At 39.2% G+C, this 20,819-nt stretch overlaps 1 protein-coding gene across 5 annotated transcripts in view; it reads right to left on the minus strand.

Annotated features, from left to right (window-relative positions):
- LOC101465137 (uncharacterized) overlaps positions 1–20,819 on the minus strand; it is a 312,892-nt gene that overhangs the window by 186,729 nt on the left and 105,344 nt on the right. For all 5 annotated transcript variants that reach the window (XM_076890789.1, XM_023155390.3, XM_014413966.3 and 2 more), the window contains 2 exons: positions 5,383–5,507; positions 4,073–4,216 (listed from right to left, as the gene is read on the minus strand). In XM_076890789.1, coding sequence (XP_076746904.1) covers positions 4,073–4,216; positions 5,383–5,507 — 269 coding nt within the window. The remainder of the gene's footprint in view (positions 1–4,072; positions 4,217–5,382; positions 5,508–20,819) is intronic.

Raw genomic sequence — 20,819 nt, forward strand, 5'->3', positions numbered from 1 at the left:
CTGCCAGCACACATACAAAAACCATCTCAGCGCTCTGACGTGAAGCAGTGGTTTTATTTTTATTTTTTAGCACAAAAAGGACTTTTTTGTTTCTTTTATTAACTTCTTAATCATAAACCTCATTATCAAACTAATAATTAACTTATATTTCAGATTACTTTTAGGTTAATTTTGGGTATTCAAATGCCCCAGATCTCTAATATTAATGAAATGTATATTCATAGAAGACATTGATTCCATTATCTCCTCTTCACACTTTAGGGAAAATCCTTATTTGGTAAGATAGAGTGGACCTGAATGAACTACATTTATACGATTTCCTAAAGCTTTCGAGCAAATATTTAACTATCACACAAATTTGCCTAAAAATATTTTCTTCTGAACTGCTTAATATCTAATGAGGCCTTACAAAATAAAGACGTTTTTATAGTCGTGACTCATGGAAGCACTTATCCCCTGTCGCTGATTGACATGTTGAGTTTCTTCTTCAGAGCAATGTTTTTGCCTGAAACTGAAAGCAGACACTGCTTTTATTACATCCATCCAGACAGACAGACAGCAGACACAGAAGCTCACTCACAAGGACAATGAGCTCTCCTGCAACAATTTAAGGTCAATCAGTAGCGCTGACAGCTAAATTAACAAGTGCTACAGGCACCATTACATTAGACCCCTGATTGTGTAACAATAAATATATCAATACTCTGTGTCACAGATAAACTAATATCTACAAATAAGCAAATCAAATGGAAAAAAAAAATATTACTCTGGAGATAGGTTTACAACCACCACTGGCTACACAGAACATACAGGTTACTCAAGACCTGTGTATCGGTCAGGTTAGTAGGAGGCAGTCGGAGAGATAAGGTGCCAAACAGGTCTAAATCCCTCCTGAAGCTGACTTGATGGACAGACAGGCCACCATTAACAATGCGGTAGCTTGTGAGAGCAGCAGCTGATGGAAAGATACCCTGGCATTTGCTGTGTTAAGAAGTGGCCCTTAAAGATTTCAAACTTCCAATTTCTTTGAATTATCTGCCATCTCCAGCCTGTCACTCAGCCTGACAATCTCAGATTTTTGCTCACTGAGGCAACGGCCTGGTTATTGACAAAGCAATCCACAGTGATACAGCAAAACCTGATAAAACATTAGTCAAACGACACAACGTACAAATCTAGACGCACCTCACACTCGGAAAGATGCTCACACTCTTTGTTTTCCCTTTTTCAGCTGAGCACAGCTTTAGTACAATAAGAAGTAAGGATTGTCCAGAATTATATTTAAGAGTGTGACCAATAAAGAGTGGCACAGATACAAAGAAATCCAGATATTGAAATATATCATCTAATATCCTTGATATACGTATATATGGTGAATATGATTAATAGGAAAGGAAAATGATCAGGTTGTAGGTATATCTGCAGTGAAGACAATAGTGCATGGCTCTTCAACACAGTCACAGATGAAGTGACACAAGCATTAACTCACTTTGGTCTGTATCATCCTGTGCATTTTTTTTTTTGTGATATTGATACACCAGTGATGCCAACATATCAGGTTTATCTTTGCCTTTTGTGTAAAAGCATGAATCTGCGATTTGCTGTCACATGAAACTTGGTTGAACATCCATTATACATCACAATTAGAAGCATTATAGCTGACACAGCAGAAAGGATTCGCTATAGTCCACTTATGAAGCAGTGATGACAGCCAATGCTGTTACAAGACAGAACAGACCGCTTATCAGATCTTTGTTGGTTTTGATTCGCTCGCTGATTCAGACAGGCCATGATAGAAATATCACAACATCCCCATTACCCTCAGCATTCAGTACATAGTGCACAGCCTGTGCTTTCTATGAATTATTAAAAGCAGACAGATTATGCTGCAAGGCTGCACGGCTGCTAGTCTAGAGGCAGGTTACAGATGCTGCTGAGTAAAACAGTAACATCAGAAGTGCGTTTGTTCTTTTTTTAAAGAAGGGGCTTTGTTCTCTTCTTTGTCAGATTAGGGGGGCTTCGATAGGTTTCAGCGTATGGGTTTAAAAAGAAAAGGAGGAGGAAATAGTTGGTGGGGTTTGGACAAGTTGTATGCTTGTGGACATTTGTGAGTGTGTATGGCACAAGATGAAGAGGGGGTGAAGGGCATAGTGTCAGGGCTTGTCTGACATGTGGCCTGGTGGGCTGGCTGGATGGTTGGTTTGCTGTCTAGATGGCTGGTTGGGTACAGCCCAGCTCAAGCCTGGCAACTCTCTCTCTCTCTCGCTCTCTCTCTCCCTGGAGTGACGGGCTGAGACATTAAGACAGGCATTTTAATTAACTGTGCCACTCTTCCACCTGCTGCCCTCAATATGCTCCGGCCCTGGCAAGCTGTTTCTCATACCACTGACTCCCTTGCACTCCTTTTGTTCCATCTTCCCCATCTCTCTACTTTTTGACTTACTCCTCTTCTTTCTCTCACTTTCTTTCCAATTTTCAAATCTGACCCCTCATTACTTCGACTTTTCTCTCTCCCAAAGCCTTCTTTCCTATTCGTTGTGTATCCCTCTGCTGTTTGACCCTAATAAATGAAAACTCATACCAATAGATAAGGCGATTCCATCAGGCTCAAATGACAGAGTTAGCCAATTTCTTTTTCTTTCTTTCTTTTTTTAACTTGGAGAGAATTAATTCCTACATGTGTCCTGTTCTACTGGCCCTCTAACTACCCCCTCCCAACCACTGAACACAGATACACGAACACACACTCGCGCACACACACACATTGTACACACTCATGCTCTTCAAATCTATCTGGTAATTCAGTTCTGCCCGACACTCATCAGGCTATTCATTAAGGCCTGATTGGAGATGGATATTTCTTTTTCCTCCTGACAGAATGGAACTAGGGATCAAGCTGGGGACATTACAGGATTTGGAAGAGGGACTGCAACACACAGCCATGTGAGTGTGTGTCTTTTTTACTTGGTCAATCAGTGTGAATGTGAGCTCATAAATGTTTGTATTAATATGTGTAAATGTATGCCTGGCGGTTTAAGAATCTCATTTGGTGCCGTGACTCCTATAGTTTAATCATTTAGATCATAAATTGAGAATTAATTCAAACAGAACGGAGCAACAAATGATCCACTTTTAGCACTCTACTTAAATTGTATTACACTTTTAATGGGGTTAATAATAGACGGCATTACCAACACAGGAAAACGGCACTACAAAGTGTTGTATTAAAAGGATTAATGTTCTCCCTTCAGAATTGAAGCCAGGTCTTGGAGATACAGCTAAAACTAACAAATGGCCCAACTCAGGCTCCATGATGGGGCCTCAGTTGCAGTCATACTACAGTAAGAAGACAGCAACTGGGGCCAATATATCAGCCTGGCAGACACGGCGCATTCATCTGCCGTGTGGGGAGAAGTGACTTTGAAGTTCTCCGCGGTGAGGTGAAAGAGCAGCTGTGGCCTCAACCTCTGTGTTTATGTAGCCGCTCAAGCCCTGGGAGAGCTCTTAATGAACGATGTGGATAAATGGACACCACGGCTAAAAGCACACACTCAAATGTCTGTGTGCGGGCTAAGACACTAAGGCACTGATTTATTAGCCAAACATCGGTATTGGCCAGTATTCTCCATGATGATCGCTATCAGCTTATCTGAAAATGAGTTCATGCTCACCAGAGGCTGTTTGTCTGTTGTTTCCCACTACGTTAGCAGTATTACACATGGGATCGAGTATCAAAAAGTTGTACACATTTGAACTTATGAAGTTGTGATGAAAGGCTGAAAGGCAGTTGCGTATTTATAATGAAGAGTTCTAGGTCTCAGTGGCACAAAATGGGAAATAAATAATGAAAATGTGCAACAAAAGACTCGTATAAGCATTGCTTGAGGTCAGATCGTTATTTAAATTTGTATCAGAACTGCATGTAGAATTTCAGCGTATCCCTTATAATGTCATAGAGGTCATCCACACTGTTAACTTATATGTCCACATGTGCTTTGAACTGAAATATGCATCAACAGCTGGCAGGTGATGGTATGTTTGTAATAGCCTTCAAACATAAGCAGAGACAAACCTGTTAGAAGAAGGCTGTGCCAACATCCACCAGCAATGTCTTTCACTGGCGAATCTGGTAGCGTCACTTCCTCTGGGGACAGGATGTTTCCCTTTGTGCTTCCACATGACCGTCCACATCCCCACTGAAACAATTTCCCATCACCTGCATCATCAGTTAATAAATTGAGTTTAAGTAGTAAACAATTACACTTCCAATTTAAGCCAATAAATATTTGTGGTAAATTATTAATGAAATGAATACAGTTTCAGCGATGATTTGTAAGTTCCCCCCCAAAAGTCCAAACTTTTGAATACTCAGGTCCTTTTATCTTATACAACAGATATGAGATACCAAGTGATAGAACATGTACTGAACCCTGTACGGTTCCTCCATTAAAAGCAAAGCACCCCACCGGAGGGGCCTCCAACCCCCTGCAGCTCATTTTGCATCTCTCTGCAGCACGCATCTCGGAGCATGTTGTCCTTGTTGTGCGGCTGCTGTGTGGGGGTCTCTAGAGATAAATTATGGATGCAACGCAAAAGCTGTAAAATTTGTTGTATCTTCTATTATCTTCATGTTAAAGGCCACAAAAGCTCTTCAGTGAAGTCAGCCATTAAGAAATGACAGGTATTGCTATCAGGCTTCTTTATAGGCTATTACCTGCAATGACAGCAGCTGCTGCTGCACCACTGTACGGCCTATCACATTATTTGCAGCTAAAGTCAGCTACTGTGTCATTTTGCCTCATTTTCTTGACAGTGCTATCATAAATCCATTGGGCTGCAGGGGAAACTGTCGACTACCCCGATTATCTTCATAGCCTGAATGAATTCTGAAATGTATGTAACAGGCAATGACTGCTATGGATCAGGAGCCAGGGCCATATTCTCACTAACTCTCTCCCTCGCTCCCACCACCACCCCAGCCCCCTCCTTCTGTGTAACGCTCTCAGGTGATGTGCTGATGGAGGGCTCGAGTACTTTGACTAAAAGAAGCCAACTCTGAACTGCAATGACAGCTGATGACAACAATGTTAGCCACCCCTTCTTAAAGGTGTTTTCTGCTTGAGCATTTTACTTCCCCTTGCCCAAAGGGAGGGAAAAAGACAAATAAAATTGAAAAATATCACACAAATCTAAATTCTAAGTAGTCGCCAATAGGATCCTTCTATGCATTTTGATGGACAAACTAGGGTCCAGTTCACACATGAAAAATTCAGTCCATTTTTTCAAAACTTAAATATTTTCAATCCTTATTTATTCATTTAAAACATTACTGTGATTAAATGTCATGTAACCCAAGCAGACATACACAGTGCATTACAGTACCTGTCAGTGCAAGATTATGGTTTGCCCCACAGGTGACCTTCGACACATGGTCCACACGCTCCACAAAGCGGGGAACAACTGCATTTTCATTAGAACCGCTGCCAATTTGTCCATAATCATTTTGGCTGTAGGGTGAAAAGCATAAACACGTAATTAGGAATATAATTAATTACCTGCAGGCATCATCTCTTTTATCACATTTTAAACTCCGTAGAACACAATTTCAAAGCATGGAAATATCGTACATCTTTCGATTTCTATAGGGTAAAAAAAAAAAATTAATGAAAGCATAGCAGCAAGCAGGTTCCACTGGGGACTGTGCAACATATGTGTTGCCTCCCATTTCTATGGATCCTCTTTGTGACAATAACAAGACACAGCCCTATCAGAAGTGAAACACCTCACTAACTAATTAGACTCTCAGGCTGCAGTCTGACAAAATAAAAAAGAGAAAAGTGCTTGAAGGGAGACTTGCTCTCCCGCAATTTGCATCTGCCACTTTTTACTGCATCTGTTCCAAGTGCCATTCAACGTTCTCTTCCTCCTTTTGTTGGAAAGTGTTGAGCCCCAACTATTTAAGCTCACCTCCTACCTACCCGGAGCTTTGTTCCTGCTCCTTTGCAGACCAGTAATGAGCCAACCGCCACAAAACTGCTAGGAAATTAATGACTCATTACGGACGGGGCCTAGACCGCTCCACAGCCTCTTGCCTCTTTTCCCCCGCTCCACCCACATGCCCACATGTAATCCTCTGTCTCTCCCCCCTTTTCTCTCTCTTTCCCTCATCCCTTCAACCCATACAGAAAGACCCCAACACCTCCCTATCAATTAGAGCCTATTACAGGGCTCCCATGCTAGCAGGGTAAAGAAAGACGGCCTTCACAGCTCAAGAGTGTGTGCAGGAGAGATTGGGAGAGTTGAATGAGGAGCCTTAAGGTGCTCCTTTCACACCCTTGCCCTTATCCATTATGCCAGCGTGTAAAGCCCCCTTGGAGAAACGTGTAGCCCCAAAAAGACTTGGGGATGAAAATAAGTCAAGGGAGGAATTCTTGGTCACACCTTTTCCCTTTTCCGTCTCCTTCAGTGTCAAATTATATCATAACTAGTACTCAAGCAAAGCAACATGGTCACTGTGCTCCTCCTTTAAATGGAGTGTTAGAAAAAGATGGTAAGCTCTGAATGGCACGTATTAATCATACCATCTGTGTCTGTATTGATAGACAGACCAGCTGAGACAGATATTTAGCAGATGAAGCAAATGGCGGACAAGCACGTACACATGAAAATTCATGTGGTTATTGATTTCTTTTAGTTTCACTCTTTCAGTGCATTCCACTAGGTAATAACTACTTATTCGTGGGATTGTTGGTCTTTGTTCAGAGGGACTAAAAAATATGATTCTACTTCTCTAGCATTTTTGAATATCTTTTCTCTTTTTCTGCACGATAGAATATGTATCAGCTTTTCATTCAAGCATTCTGTGCTCACTGGTTTTTTGAAGCTAAGGTGCATTTCAAGGCAATCCCTCTGAGAGTGAATGGGTGAGATCACATGGGCTTGAGGTGGTTTAGAATGGCAAATCCTGCTGAAAGTGTCATCTCCAGTCGGAGGCATCAATTTGGTGTGTGAAACAGAGGCCCAGGAGAGCCCGATAGCCTGCGAGATTCCTGAAAGGAGCAAAGGGGCCTGGGGATCAGCTCATACACACCTGGATTAGACAGGAATTTCACAAAGCGCCTCGAATACATGAAGGAAAAGTGTAAAAGGAGGAAAAGTGGAAGAAACACGATAGACAACTTGGGATAAAGTGCAGAGAGAATTTGAAAGGAAAGCCACTTATTTAATATCACTTTTACAGTATATGGTGACCCTCTGTATTTTATACAGTAAATTAATTTCTTTGTTTTACAGAAATTAGTGAAAACAACATAAAAAAAATTATATATACATATATATGTATATACACACACACACACACACACACACATATATATATATACATACATATATATATATATATATATATACATACATACACACACACACGTGTATATATATATATATATATATATATATATATATATATATATATATATATATATATATTTGAAGAAGAAAATCCAAGATCAAACATTAACATGCACTTCTAAAGCCAACTGAGTGAAAAGAGACAACTTTTTGTCCTCTTTGACTTTGACACTATTGTATACAATAGTTATTTATCATCATATGAAGAATACACAGAAAAAGGAGTTGATCAATGACCTCCATCTGGGGACGACTGTCAAAGCTCATAAATATGTTTAATAGGGAGATATTAAAACATTGACATGCACAAATTAAACCTAAATTACTGGTAGCACTATTTCTGGCCAAACATTTCGGTAACTGTAAAGCGGTGCACATAGGCAGCAGTATTATCTCTAATATAAAGCCTCAATTAGCTTAAGTGAGAGCAAAATGGCTGATAATTATTGCACCAGCTCATTAGACTTGTTCTGACACTAAAACCACTTAAATCACCACACAGACATAAACACCAGCACAGAGGCAAACGCACACATGCAGATGTTAGCGTTTATTCCCATCGTAATGAGGCAGATACTGTGCAGGTTGGGTTTTTACATGTTTAGTGGAAAAACTAAACACTTCAAACTTGACTTAATAGGGTCTCACCATTACATAAGCTAATTAGAAATCGGTACATGGATGGCAATTTTACTAAACGATAATAAAAAAGTAAAAACAAATGGCAAAGGAGCGTCAGGGCGTGTGCTGTTGTGCACTTCAGGTTTAGTTACAGACATTTTTTTAACTTCATAAGCGAGACCAAGTTAGAGCAAAGAATTTTTAGTCTTGAGCAAATACAATGTGATCATTTAGAAGTCAATAACAAAGTCACTCAAGTCAAAAGACATATTACGGAAATATGATCTATAAAATAGCGACGAACACAAAGGCAAGGTATTTGCTGTACCAGCAATAGATCTTGGCTAATAATGATGCAGGCTCCTATAGAATAAAATCCTTGGGGCCAGTCATGAAAGTTTAAGATTCAATGCGGTAAAATACAATGTGCTGTAAAATATTAATGTGTGTGGTAAAATTATGCTGGGGGTAATATTTTAGATTGCCTCTGTCTGTAAAAAAGACGTATCTGTATTTATTTACAAGCAGGGATAGTGGATGGGGGGCTTTGTTTGAAGCCATGTTTATGAATATTGACTCTGGCTCCTTGGTAAGTGGCTATAAATCTGCAAGAGGATCTTTGTAAAGTTCCCTTGGAGGACATAACTTCAGGTCTAACCGTCTCCTTCCTTCACTTGACTTTTAAACATTTGGATATAGCCTGGCCAACTACATTTAGAGCTGCTTCTAAATTATGAAAGCTTCCACTTTGATAGTCCAAGTGCTAACCAATCAAAGTTGATAAATTGCGGCAATAGATTTATCTAGGACAGAAACACAGGTGCGTTTGGCCCTTGATCTGGAGTGTTTATGAGTTTGGGAATTAAAAAAATAAAAAATGGATCTCTGCATATCTAGCTATGTTCCAAACACTGACTTAGATGCCTTTAAAGCTTTGAGATTCCCACCATCTACCCACACTTCCTGAAATATACTTACGCCAGATACTGACATGTATGCATGTATCATCTGACTTTACAGCCAGATCTTTCAGTGCTAGTCTCTGATGAAAAGTGTGAACAACTTGAAGAGCGTGACCTGTGCTGATAGGAGGAGCATTACTCCTGTGATCAAAAAGATCATACAAGTAAAGATCATACATCACGTCGCTCATATCACCCGAGGCTATTGAGACCAGCTGGAAAAGTTCTATAGGTCCGCACTGTAAGAACCTTTTGCAAATGACTCATTTACACCTTCGTTTTTCTTCTTTACCTCATGTTTGACATGTTTATCTATTTATTTTCTTTCAAAGTTCCAAAGTTCAGATCACAGAGGTGATTGCATTAGCAATATTGCAGCCGCTGGCTGGCCTGGAGATGATGGACACAGAGGTCCGTATCCTCCGGCTACCATGATTACATAGGAGCAAGGATTAAGAGAACTGATTTCTTTCCCGGTTGAGTTCAAAGGGCTCAATCAAAGTGTTTCACTGTTGAACCCATGCCCCTTGCTTTCGATGCATAATTAACTGACAAGTGGTGATAAGGTTAAGCCTTGCAAAAAAACAATTTTTGCTTTTATTCTGCCGGGTGATGAATGCAACAACAGTTGATGTCACTGTGCACTAAATAATGACTGGAAAGCTTCATTGATTCAACCATCTAATTCCAAGAAAACAGCTTCGTCCTGCATTAAATTGGAGAAAACTGACATCCCTCTATTAAAGCCCCATTTCTCTCTGTCAGTCGCCTCCATTTCTTTCTCCACTTTTTTTCTCCTCCATTTCCATTTCTTTCTCACTTTGTGCCTCCTGCTTCCACAAGGCTTATCCTCAAGGCCTATCCGTTTATGTAGAACCTCAACTATCTCTCTCTTGCCATTCTGTCCCTGACGCTAGCTGACACTAGGTATCAGTTCACACCCCGAACACACAAAGAGAGGTGCTAAACAAGGACTTCAGGACATGTCACAGCACACTTAAAGGGCTTCACAGTAATACAGAAGGAGTCCACATGTGACACAGTGAACAGAACACATTCACTCAAGAGAATGCCGCACAATGCACACAAGCTACATGTTTATTTTGTTTTAGCATAAAACAGTGGTATATTTAATTAATTAGTGTATGACCTAAAAATTGATCATACGTAAGAGAAACAAAATGAGTTTTAAACACAATTAGAAACATGTGGCTGAGTAAATCTGCATTATTAACGTTCCATTTTAGTGAATAACATTTAAATTCTGTATCTAGAGCTTAATGATCATAATTATAAGCCTCTGTTGCTACTTGTGGGTTTTTTTCCACGAGACCACGTGTTTGCAGTTATGCAAGATATAGTGTGCTTCTGAGATCTAATGAAATTAGGCGATGTGCAGTGCCTAATCAGTCTTGATTACCTGTTGAATGTTACAAACAAGCATCCCCTGGCTCTTGAAGATATGAGGGTTGAGGTGTACTAATTACAAGTGAAGCAGAAATGACACACAAGCAGCGGAAGGAAATTGTTAAGAAATATGATACAAAATGTCCCATCGCCTAAACAGACAACCCACTTCTATTTCTTTTGTACATTTCTAAGATTAAGATTCTTTAGTTTCACACCTGATGAGTAAAGCGGTGGGTTTCCTTGAATGTCCAACCCACAAGAAAAGCAATCAATTCTGATTTTTACCATTTTAAAAAAATGTACCTACCCTGAGAGCTGAACACACCCCAAGATACTGTAGAGGATGTTTCCACTGAAGAACCCGAAAAGTTGATGTTCAGGTTGCAATCCAAACGCTTTCGGGTACATTTCTAATCACATGAAAAGATTTCCCCATCTCTACAAAAGCCTAAAGCTTAAAAGCTTTCTAGACATGAACCACTTTTTCCCTAAAGTTAGTGCAATCACCCAATGTATGCATATTTTTTTCCCTCCTCTCACTTCCTGTTTTGTGACTGAAAATAATGTGGAGCCCACACCACTTTAAACCAGTATTTACAGTTACGATCTGCCTGTTGTTTTCCAATGAGCCAAGCAGTGCTTTGCCTTTTAAGAAAAAAAAAATTCATTTAGCTGTAAGGCAGTGTGTGATAAGACAGAACGAAGACTTCCCTCATAACGAGGCGCATGCCAAGTCTGACATAATCCAATCTGGTCCATTTTCATCTGCTTTTGTCTTGTGTTTTTTGCTTCTCTTTTGGACTTTCCTTTGGTTCCAACGATGGCTCAAAAACCTGAAATGACACAATTCGGTCGCACTTGTATGGTGGTAAGGCTGCAATCCAAACGGCTTTTCTGCAGAAAAATCCTTGAAGACCCACACACATTTAAATCTGGCCCTGGGGGCAACAGGCTCTAAACCACTGAGATAAAAAAAAACATCCAGGCCAGAAAGCAAAAATATACATTTTAAGGAAGGGCTTACCATAGCAACAAAAAGGCATGTCAAACTTGTGGAAAGGAGGCATTCTGACTGAGGAGTAAACACAGACCAGTGTGCCTGTAGGAAAGCCTAGGCAAAGCTCTTCGCATATCAAAAGGCCCAGCCTCACACATGTATGCAGCAGAAAGAAAGACAATGGCGGTAATAACACAGGATGCGTTAGGGTCCGGAAAAGACGGTTAAACGGTCATTTGTGTGAAGAGGCATAACGGGGCCTAATAGAGACGGTGCAGTAGGCAGGGTCTTGTAGAAAGAGACAAACAGTGTGTACTTAAAAACAGTATTTCGCCTCTACAAGAAGCATTCCCTCTGTTCAATTAATCTGCAACAAGTCGAAAACATCTACTTATGTGCCAGTTATCACACTAACTTGGACTTTGACATTATTTTCAAAACCTTAACTAATAGATTGAATAGGTTAATTTCCGATTGATTAACACTCATCGACCAGACAATTTATTAGGCACAACCTGCAAGTAATTCTTAATGGCACATATTCAACAAGTTGCTGAACACCTTCCTCAGAGATTTTGGTCCACATTGACATAACAGCATGCTGCTACTCCACCACATCCTAAAGATGCTGTATTGGATTGAGATCTGGAGACTGTGGAGGCCATTTAAGTACAGTGCAAATTCTTACCCTACCACCCAAATTTTACAGCAAAAATCGAGACTCATCAGACCAGGCAACATTTTCCAATCTTCTATTGTCCATTTTTGGTGAGCCTGTGCAAACTGTAGCCTCAGTTTTCTGCTCTCAGCTGACAGAGGTGGGACCTGGTGAAGTCTTCTGCTGCTGTAGCCCATTTGCTTCAAGCCTCGACGTGTTATGCATTCAGAGATGTAATTTGAGTTACTCTTGCCTTCCTATCAGCTTGGACATTCTCCTCTAACCTCTGGCACTGACACGGTTGATATTTTCTCACTGGATATTTTCTCTTTTTCAGACCACTCTCTGTAAAGCTTAGACATGGTTGTGTAGGAAAACCACCGTAAATCAGAAGCTTTAGAAATGGTCAGACCAGCCCATCTGGGACTATGCCATATTAAAAGTCACTTGAATTACCTTCTGTTCATCCTCTTGAGTCTTTCATTAATAGGCCAAAAATCCTATATCTCAAATCACAAGAAAACAAAATTGTCACAAATATTATATTGATAAGGTCATCCACTCTCTGCCAGGATTTTTGTCCTGGCGATAGAGCCACTGGCAGGAGTAGTGCAGTGAGACAAAACCCAGACACAGACACAGAAGGTGTCCAATTGGGTCAGTTACCTCAAAAATAAATCTTTTGCTGAAAATCTAATTCCATTTTTTACACAGCCAACCCAATTTTTATTCAGGTTACTAACTGTTTGAACAACTTTAAGGTATGAGGTAAAAAAAAAAAAAAAACTATGAAAAGAGGGAAACAGGGTTTATAGATGTGGTTGACCAGCTGGATAAAAATCCAAATATTAAAAGCGCAAATCTGCATTCATTCGTATTTGACTGAGGCAGGTGTATACAGATGTTCTTTTGTAGCTATTTTAATAATTTCCTGTCCTTTCTCCAATAATGTCTTTAAGTCCTAATTAAAACATAAGTGAATTAATCTGCAATTTTCTGCAATTCACTTTAATGCACTGGAATACAAAAAGCCTAAATTCAAAATTCCTAAATGAATAAAAGCTAAAAACTTCAAATGAGTTAGAATTTTGAACTGCTTCCCTGGTTTCAAACTCATTCATTTTTGTAAATGACATTAGTTGGTTGAAACACGGTCTGTTGCTAACATATGGTTTATAGGCATTACAACATTTTGTTCTCCAGCATTAAATACACAGTACATTATTTAAGAAGACTATAGCCTTTGTTTAGGAGACTTAAAGTCCTGATGGAAGACTAGGCAGTTTCATGCCACTGATGTCTTGCGATTATGTTGCAATGGTGTTTAAAAAGTTGGCATTTTACTTCAATTCAATTCAATTTAATTTAATTTAATTTAAATTACACCAAATCAAAACAACAGTCACTTAAATGCACTTTATGTTGTAAGGCAAAGACCCCACAATAAATAGAGAGAGACAGCAAACCCCAATGATCAGAATATTCAGTATGAGCAAGTACTTGGCGACAACGGGAAGGAAAAACATGGTTTTAACAGGAAGAAAACTCCACCAAAACCATACTCAGGGAGAGGGAGCCAACTGACAGGTTCCATCTTGGGACCCCTCTGTTTAACATCTACATGCTCCCACTGGCACAGATTATAAAGAACAACAAAATAAACTACCACAGCTATGCAGATGACACACAAATATATATATCACAATGTCACCAGGAGACCAAGGCCCTGTACAGGCTCTTGGTAAATGCATTGAGGAAATTAATGACTGGTTGTGCCACAATTTTCTCCAGCTAAACAAAAACAAAACTGAGGTAATAGTCTTTGGCGCCAAAGAAAAACGATTACAGGTCACCAGAGAACTTCAATCTATACACCTAAAAACCACAAACCAGGCGAGAAATTTGGGTGTAGTGATGGATGCAGACCTAAACTTAGAAAAACACATTAAGACAATAACAAAATCAGCTTACTATCACCTCAAGAATATATCAAGGATAAAAGATCTGATGTCTCAACAGGACCTGGAAAAACTAGTCCATGCATTCATCTTTAGTAGGCTTGACTACTGTAACAGCACCTTTACAGGTCTACCTAAAAAAATCAGTCAGACAACTACAGCTCATTCAGAACTCTGCTGCTCGAGTCCTCACTAAGACCAAAAAAGTGGACCACATCAGTCCAGCTCTGAGGTCTTTACACTGGCTGCCTGTCCGTCAGAGGATAGACTTTAAAGTTCTGATGCTGGTCTATTAAGCTCTGAATGGTTTAGGAACAAAATGCATCAGTGACCTCCTGACCCAGTATGAACCTTCCAGATCCCTCAGGTCATCTGGATCCGGTCTTTTATCAGTTCCCAGAGTCAGAACCAGACACGGAGAAGCTGCATTCAGCTTTTATGCTCCTCATATCTGGAACAAACTCCCAGAAAGCCTCAGATCATCTGAAACACTCAGTTTATTTAAATCCAGGTTGAAGACTCACCTGTTCTCAGCTGCATTTGAATAAAGCACCAAATCCACACTTTTAAGCTTAAATTTCAAAACTAACATTTTAACTACTGATTTTATCTACTGTTCTGATTTTATCTGTTTTGATTTTATATACTGTTTTGTTTGTTTGTTTGTTAATTAGTTAGTTAGTTTGTTTGCTTGTTTTAATCAATTGTAAATCATGCTTTTTATTTGTTTTTGTTTCTAATGTCTCTGTAAAGCACTTTGAATCACCTTGTTGTTGAATTGTGCTATACAAATAAACTTCCCTTGCCTTGCCTTGACATGAGAGAACAGAGGACACACTGTGGGGGGGAAAGAAACGTTTTGACAGCTGCATTAAGAAACTTGCAAAAAAGTAAAATTAGCCTTAAATTGAATTGAAATAATCAAAAAGCCTATGGCATAAATTCCAGCAGCTTTTTTTCAAGAAAAAGTTAAACCACAAGTTAAATTTCTTGTTTGATAAGATAAAATAGACTTCATTCATCACAAAGTCTGCAAATTCCTCCGTTACAGAAGTTAAAAAAAATATTAAAAAGTTAAAATATGCACAGGACCCAAGACATGGATGAAAAGAGGAGCTTTAATTTATTTCTGGAATTTATATACAAATGAATTCACAATTTGTCACCTTTCACCACTACAGGTTTTCTTCATAAGTTTCATCAGCTGCAATATACTCAAGATACTAAATATTATGCGCCACATCGACTAAAATATGGTTAAATTTATGGTTGAATTTGAATTCATGGAAACATTTATCAACAGTAGATTCAATATAAACTTTGAACTAGTTCCAAAGCAGCCCAAATATACTACATGAACTGAGTGAGTTATCTCACGGAAAGGTAGGTCATTTTTTTGTGTTAGTATTATTACAACTGTTATTATAATGTCATTTATCTTTTGTATTCATGCATATTTTTTATACTTTTTTTGCGCAACTTCAGGTTATAGATGGAACTGGCAAGAGGAACTCCCCAACATAAATCATTAAAAGAGTAACTACAGACAGGGAAGATGGAACAAAACCACAAAAGTACTGGGTATTTTATGAAACTGTTAAAGAAATACTATCCGGTAAATCTCATACTATTTTGCCTCAAATCAAAGAGAGGGACGAGGAATCCGGCACCCTGCCGCTCTGGGGCATACGGTGACACCTTCATAGCGAGCCGTCGATATGCAAAGAGGATATCTTCAATCTTCAATTACATGTGACGACAGCAAAAACAAATTCAACAGGGAGGTGAAAGAAGGGGAAAAAAGACAGAATGGGATTCACACAAATAAAATCCGTGCCACATTCTCCTTTTCTATTCGCACTCATGCCGTGAATGCTTATATTTCAAGTGTAAACACAATCAGTGCTGTGTAGGAATGATGAAAAGCCGTTACTCTTATTATAGGAGAAAATAACAAGCACTCATGAAGGGATTGATTGTTTTCAAATCGTAGATCTTTGTAAGAGGAGTGTAAAGTAGAGCTAAGTCTCCATTATAGGACGCTGCTGCTACATTGCTTTTGATTTTCTGTCAACATCCCTCTTACCAACTAGGCACTGTATTTACTAAATGCATCGGGGCCAAGAAACGGATTGAAAATATTGTTCGTCTTCTGCAATCCAAATTGTGTCAACCAGTTGGAGGTATTGCAGGTCTTTTATTCCGTGTGTCTCACTCTGCCAATGTTTATAGATACTGTAGGACTCTTCTGAATAGCTGACAGCACAATATGGGTGTAGTTGTTGTAAGAAAACCAAACATAAATTAACCATGAACCATGCGAGCAGGCAACTTACTCCTGCAAAGCTCTTTTTTCCAATGCAGGGATTATACACAGAAAAGGAGACCTGAACCAAGTGAAAATGGTTCCCCCAAACATGTCCCCATACAAATCAACGCCTGTTTAATAAACCGGCGTGCTTTACAGGTTTTACACCCAAACACTGTTTTATGATGGTAATGATTATTGAAACGTTTTCAACAAATTAAGCACATTAAATACAACTTTGAAAAGGCATAGAGTATGATAATGTTCACATTCGTTTAACACGGCGTTATATTTTAATACCTTGTTTCGTGTTTTCTTGAAGTCACACACTTCATTTAGAGGATTGTAATTCAAGCACAAGCAAGACCAGCATCCAATCCTGTGCTATGTCAATGAATTAGACAGTTACCGCTTAACATTTCATATCCTCAAACATCACCACACGAGTCAAAAACCTAACGATTTGCTCCCAGTAATTAAGTGCATACACTTACCTGCATGCCACACAAACACAAAGCTCGTGCCCTTCTCTGGTTGCCACACTGTCCTACAACAGTGCCTATTATAAGTCAGCTGCTGCCCCCCTCACCCTTCCCCTCTCCCTCAGAGTCATGGCCCTTCTGTCCCCTCTAAGTACCCCAATAAATTCAAATGTAATGCTCCTAAATGAGATCACTTACATGTGCCATTTCTCTTCAACTATATTTATCATCTAACACTTTGGCCTTCATTAACAAATAGCACTCAAGGAGGTGGCAGTGGTGGGTGATTCCTCATCTCTGCTGTGGGGGAAAGCGAGGGAGGGAGAAGGCTGTCACCAAAGGACACCAAGCAAAATGGGGGTGGAGTTGGGGGGGGGGGGGGGGGGGGGGTCACACTTCACATTATGACGTAAGCCCAAGTACAAAGTGTTTCACGAGGTCACCTAAATTACTGGCAAGCCAAATTGGAATACTTTGAGTTACATTAACAAAGGCAAGGACGTACCATAACATATTTGTGTGGCATTTAATATTTTGACATTCAAATCCTTTTGCTTGCACGATTTAAAAATATGAAGCACAAAAACCGTTGCAGCCACCCGGGATGCCAAGGATACAAGGATGACTCATCTCTGTTCACCAAAACATGTCACAATCATAATTTTAACCTGAAGCAGTATTGTATTACATGCTCTCTCTCTCTCTCTCTCTCTCTCTCTCTCTCTCTCTCTCTCTCTCTCTCTCTCTCTCTCTCTCTCTCTCTCACACACACACACACACACACACACACACACACACACACACACACACAGAAAGAGAGAGAGAGCAAATCCCTCCTTCAACTATCAAACAAAACAATACCAAAGTACAGAGGCCACCCACTGCCCAATGAGCATCAGCTAAATAGTTTGGCCATTTACATCGATGCATTTAATTGACTGTCGTCTCCAGCATTGTGCAAGGCAGTGGGGTGCATCTATGGCATTACTCCTGCAATATTACACACAGTGCATTACTTAAGGTTACGCCTACCTATTGTTTAATTTATATCCCAACTATCCTTCCTGTACTGACACTGTCTCCACATCTGCACTGGAAGAGAAAACATTCAGTTTAGCTATTAATTATCACAACAGTGGAAAGATGCACAAAGCAAGGGTAACCCCCTTTTTATTTCCTTTAATAAACATTTTAAAACAGCTTCATTATAATAATGTATTTTGATTAACGATGTTTACCACAGTGCTGGTAGTGAAAATTGCTTTCCCATAAATTAAACCAATAAAAGTTAGTTGATGAATTATTGCCTAAATGTAAAGTGTTACAGTCTAATTCATTCACAGCAGCACTACTCTGTAAAGTATCTACAAAATATACATATTCAAGAAATAATCAACATAATTAATTCATTTCAGGTTCCAACAACTATCTTGATAATATTTTTTTGGTTTTCTTTCATTTTCAAAATATCAATTATGAATAGGAATAACAAAGAAATACTAATGTTAAGAGTTTTTGTAATGCTGCAATATCATATTATCCAGTTACTTTAGAATATGTTAAAGGAACTTCAGAGAATCGGCATACTAATAATTATTCAAGTGAACCACTTGAAGTATACTTAGAGTAAATTAAATGAGCAGATTCAGTTAATCTGCATTATGCTGATACAAAATTAATTTTACATGCATGTGTCTAATATATATACATATAAACCATGCATGCAATTATAATTCAATTCACAAACTTCTTTTTTGGTTTTGTTATGTTTTGCTGATTAAGAAACACTGTTTTGATCTAATACCCTCTATACCACATAAGAGTATATTTAAATCAAGATGAAATATAAATGTTACAACTTGCTGTGAAAAGAAACTATTTTTAAAAAAAAAGTCATTTATGCAGCATCTTCATGGACGTCACAGTAAAGACGCTGAGGGCAAAACAACACAAAGGCGTGTTGAGAGGTTAGAAAAGTGAAAATTGGTTTATGTCAGAGTGCCAATTAAGAAGTCATACTCACAAAGCTCAGACGGCTTAGACTTAAATGGAAAGAAGAAAAAGAATCCACAGGCATAAAACATGTCAGGTAAAATCAAAGAGAAAATATAATTTCCCATGAAGAAATCAATTTGTATTCCTGTAGCTGATGTTTTGGCTTTTTTTTTTTTTTTTTAAACCGGGCGACATTATAGAAGGAAATGCATTTTTATCACAGCCACTTTCAGTTCTTTTCTGATAACTACCATGCTGATTTCAAACAGTGCTTTGTGAGCCTCTTGTATTTAACAGAGCAAAAGGCTGTGTACCCTCAAGGTAAATTTACTATCTCTCTCAAAAAAAGCAAAAGCAAAAAAAAAAAAAAAAAAAAAAAAAGGGAGGAAAAGCTTTGTGGGGCAAGTCAAACATTTTAACATCTCTGTGTTTCATCTAAATCACTGACAACAAAATAGCCTCTAGCGTGAGTGTCTCTCTTTCCCTCAAAGTTAACTATGACATCTGGCATGGGCTCTGAACACCATGACAACAGACACCACGACTATAGACACCACGTCAGCATACAACTGTAGTGCAAGAAAAGAGGCAGTGAAGAAGGGAAGGATAGAAACACAGCTTGCTAATGGGGAGAATGCAATGTAAAGAGATCACTAACTGCCATTATTTACACAACTCCCCATAACAAGTGGATTATGCAGATCCTAGCTATTGTCAAGACAAATGTCATCTTAAGGCTTCCGCTTTTTTTCCACAGTTTCTAAACCTACGAGGAGCATATGGCAGTGACATGAAATGTACAGTAAAATAGAAAATGCACGCTAGGCTAATAACCAATGAAGCCCACTTGATTAACAGTGAATATCAGTATGAATAATTCATTTAAGCGTAAAGTATCAAGAGAAGACGGTACATCAGCCCCTCTGTGTGCCCTGGGGCTATTGTCATGGTGGGCATGATGGGAGGGGACTGTAACGCAAATGTTTTCATCTAAATATCCTAATTCTGTAATTTAATGAAACTCTAATCATGATGAGAGGTTTGAAACACTGTGCTGAGGAAAACTACAGGCGAGGGATGACAGAGTGACAAAAAGAGAGAGAAAAAGCAGGGAGGGGGGAGGGGTGGGGGAAAGTCTTGTTTTTGGTAAAGTGGGGAACACTGTGGCAGGTAATACTCTGGATACTGCCACTCACTTTCGCAATCAGGCAGAAATTATAATTTTAATAGACATTCAATTAGATTCATTATTTCACATTTCTTCCTTGTGTCGGTCAAGACCCCTCTCCATTCAGATTTATCTCCGAAACACATTTTTGTTCATGGGGAAATGATGGATTGACAATGCAAAGGGAAGAGTGAAGTCAATTTTGCCTGATGTCACTGACAGCTTAGCATGTAATTACTGTCACATATGCACAATAGCAGTACCTAGAGAAGAGCAAGGACAATCAATTTAGCTTTCAAGCCTGCAACTTCAGTATTACTACATAACTTTATTTGAAATAGCACGAGTGGAGATGGTTTAAATGTTAATATATATAAATGTATGAGGTGTTGTAGACCATGTCCCCCCCCCAAAAAAAAATAAATAAAAAATAAATCTACCTCTATGGCCTCGAATGGATTGTCCAGCAGCACCCTCTTGTGGAGCGTAACTAAAATGCAATCAATATTCAGTATTGCAGCCTCTCTCTCGCTTCTCTTCTCCTCTCTGCATCCTGCTGCAGTACTCCTCCTCCGGCTGCATCTTCCCTCCAGCCTCTTCCTGTCGGAGATGCTCGGCTACTTCCCCTTTTCTTTCACACTGCATCTCCGCCTGAATTTCTCGCTCGGGCTTGGACGCGATCTCAGTGACCTCTTAGTCAAATATTTAGATGGTCGATTTCAACCCCTTTAAGGAACTGCCTCACAACCTCTCGCCATAAAGAAATCGATGGGACGAGTTCAAATGCCAGAGAAAATGTTCAAACATAAACAGGTTCATTGGGAGGCTATGGAGGGGTGGGGGGTATTGG

The sequence above is a fragment of the Maylandia zebra genome, linkage group LG12 (assembly GCF_041146795.1).
Source record: "Maylandia zebra isolate NMK-2024a linkage group LG12, Mzebra_GT3a, whole genome shotgun sequence".
NCBI lineage: Eukaryota > Metazoa > Chordata > Actinopteri > Cichliformes > Cichlidae > Maylandia > Maylandia zebra.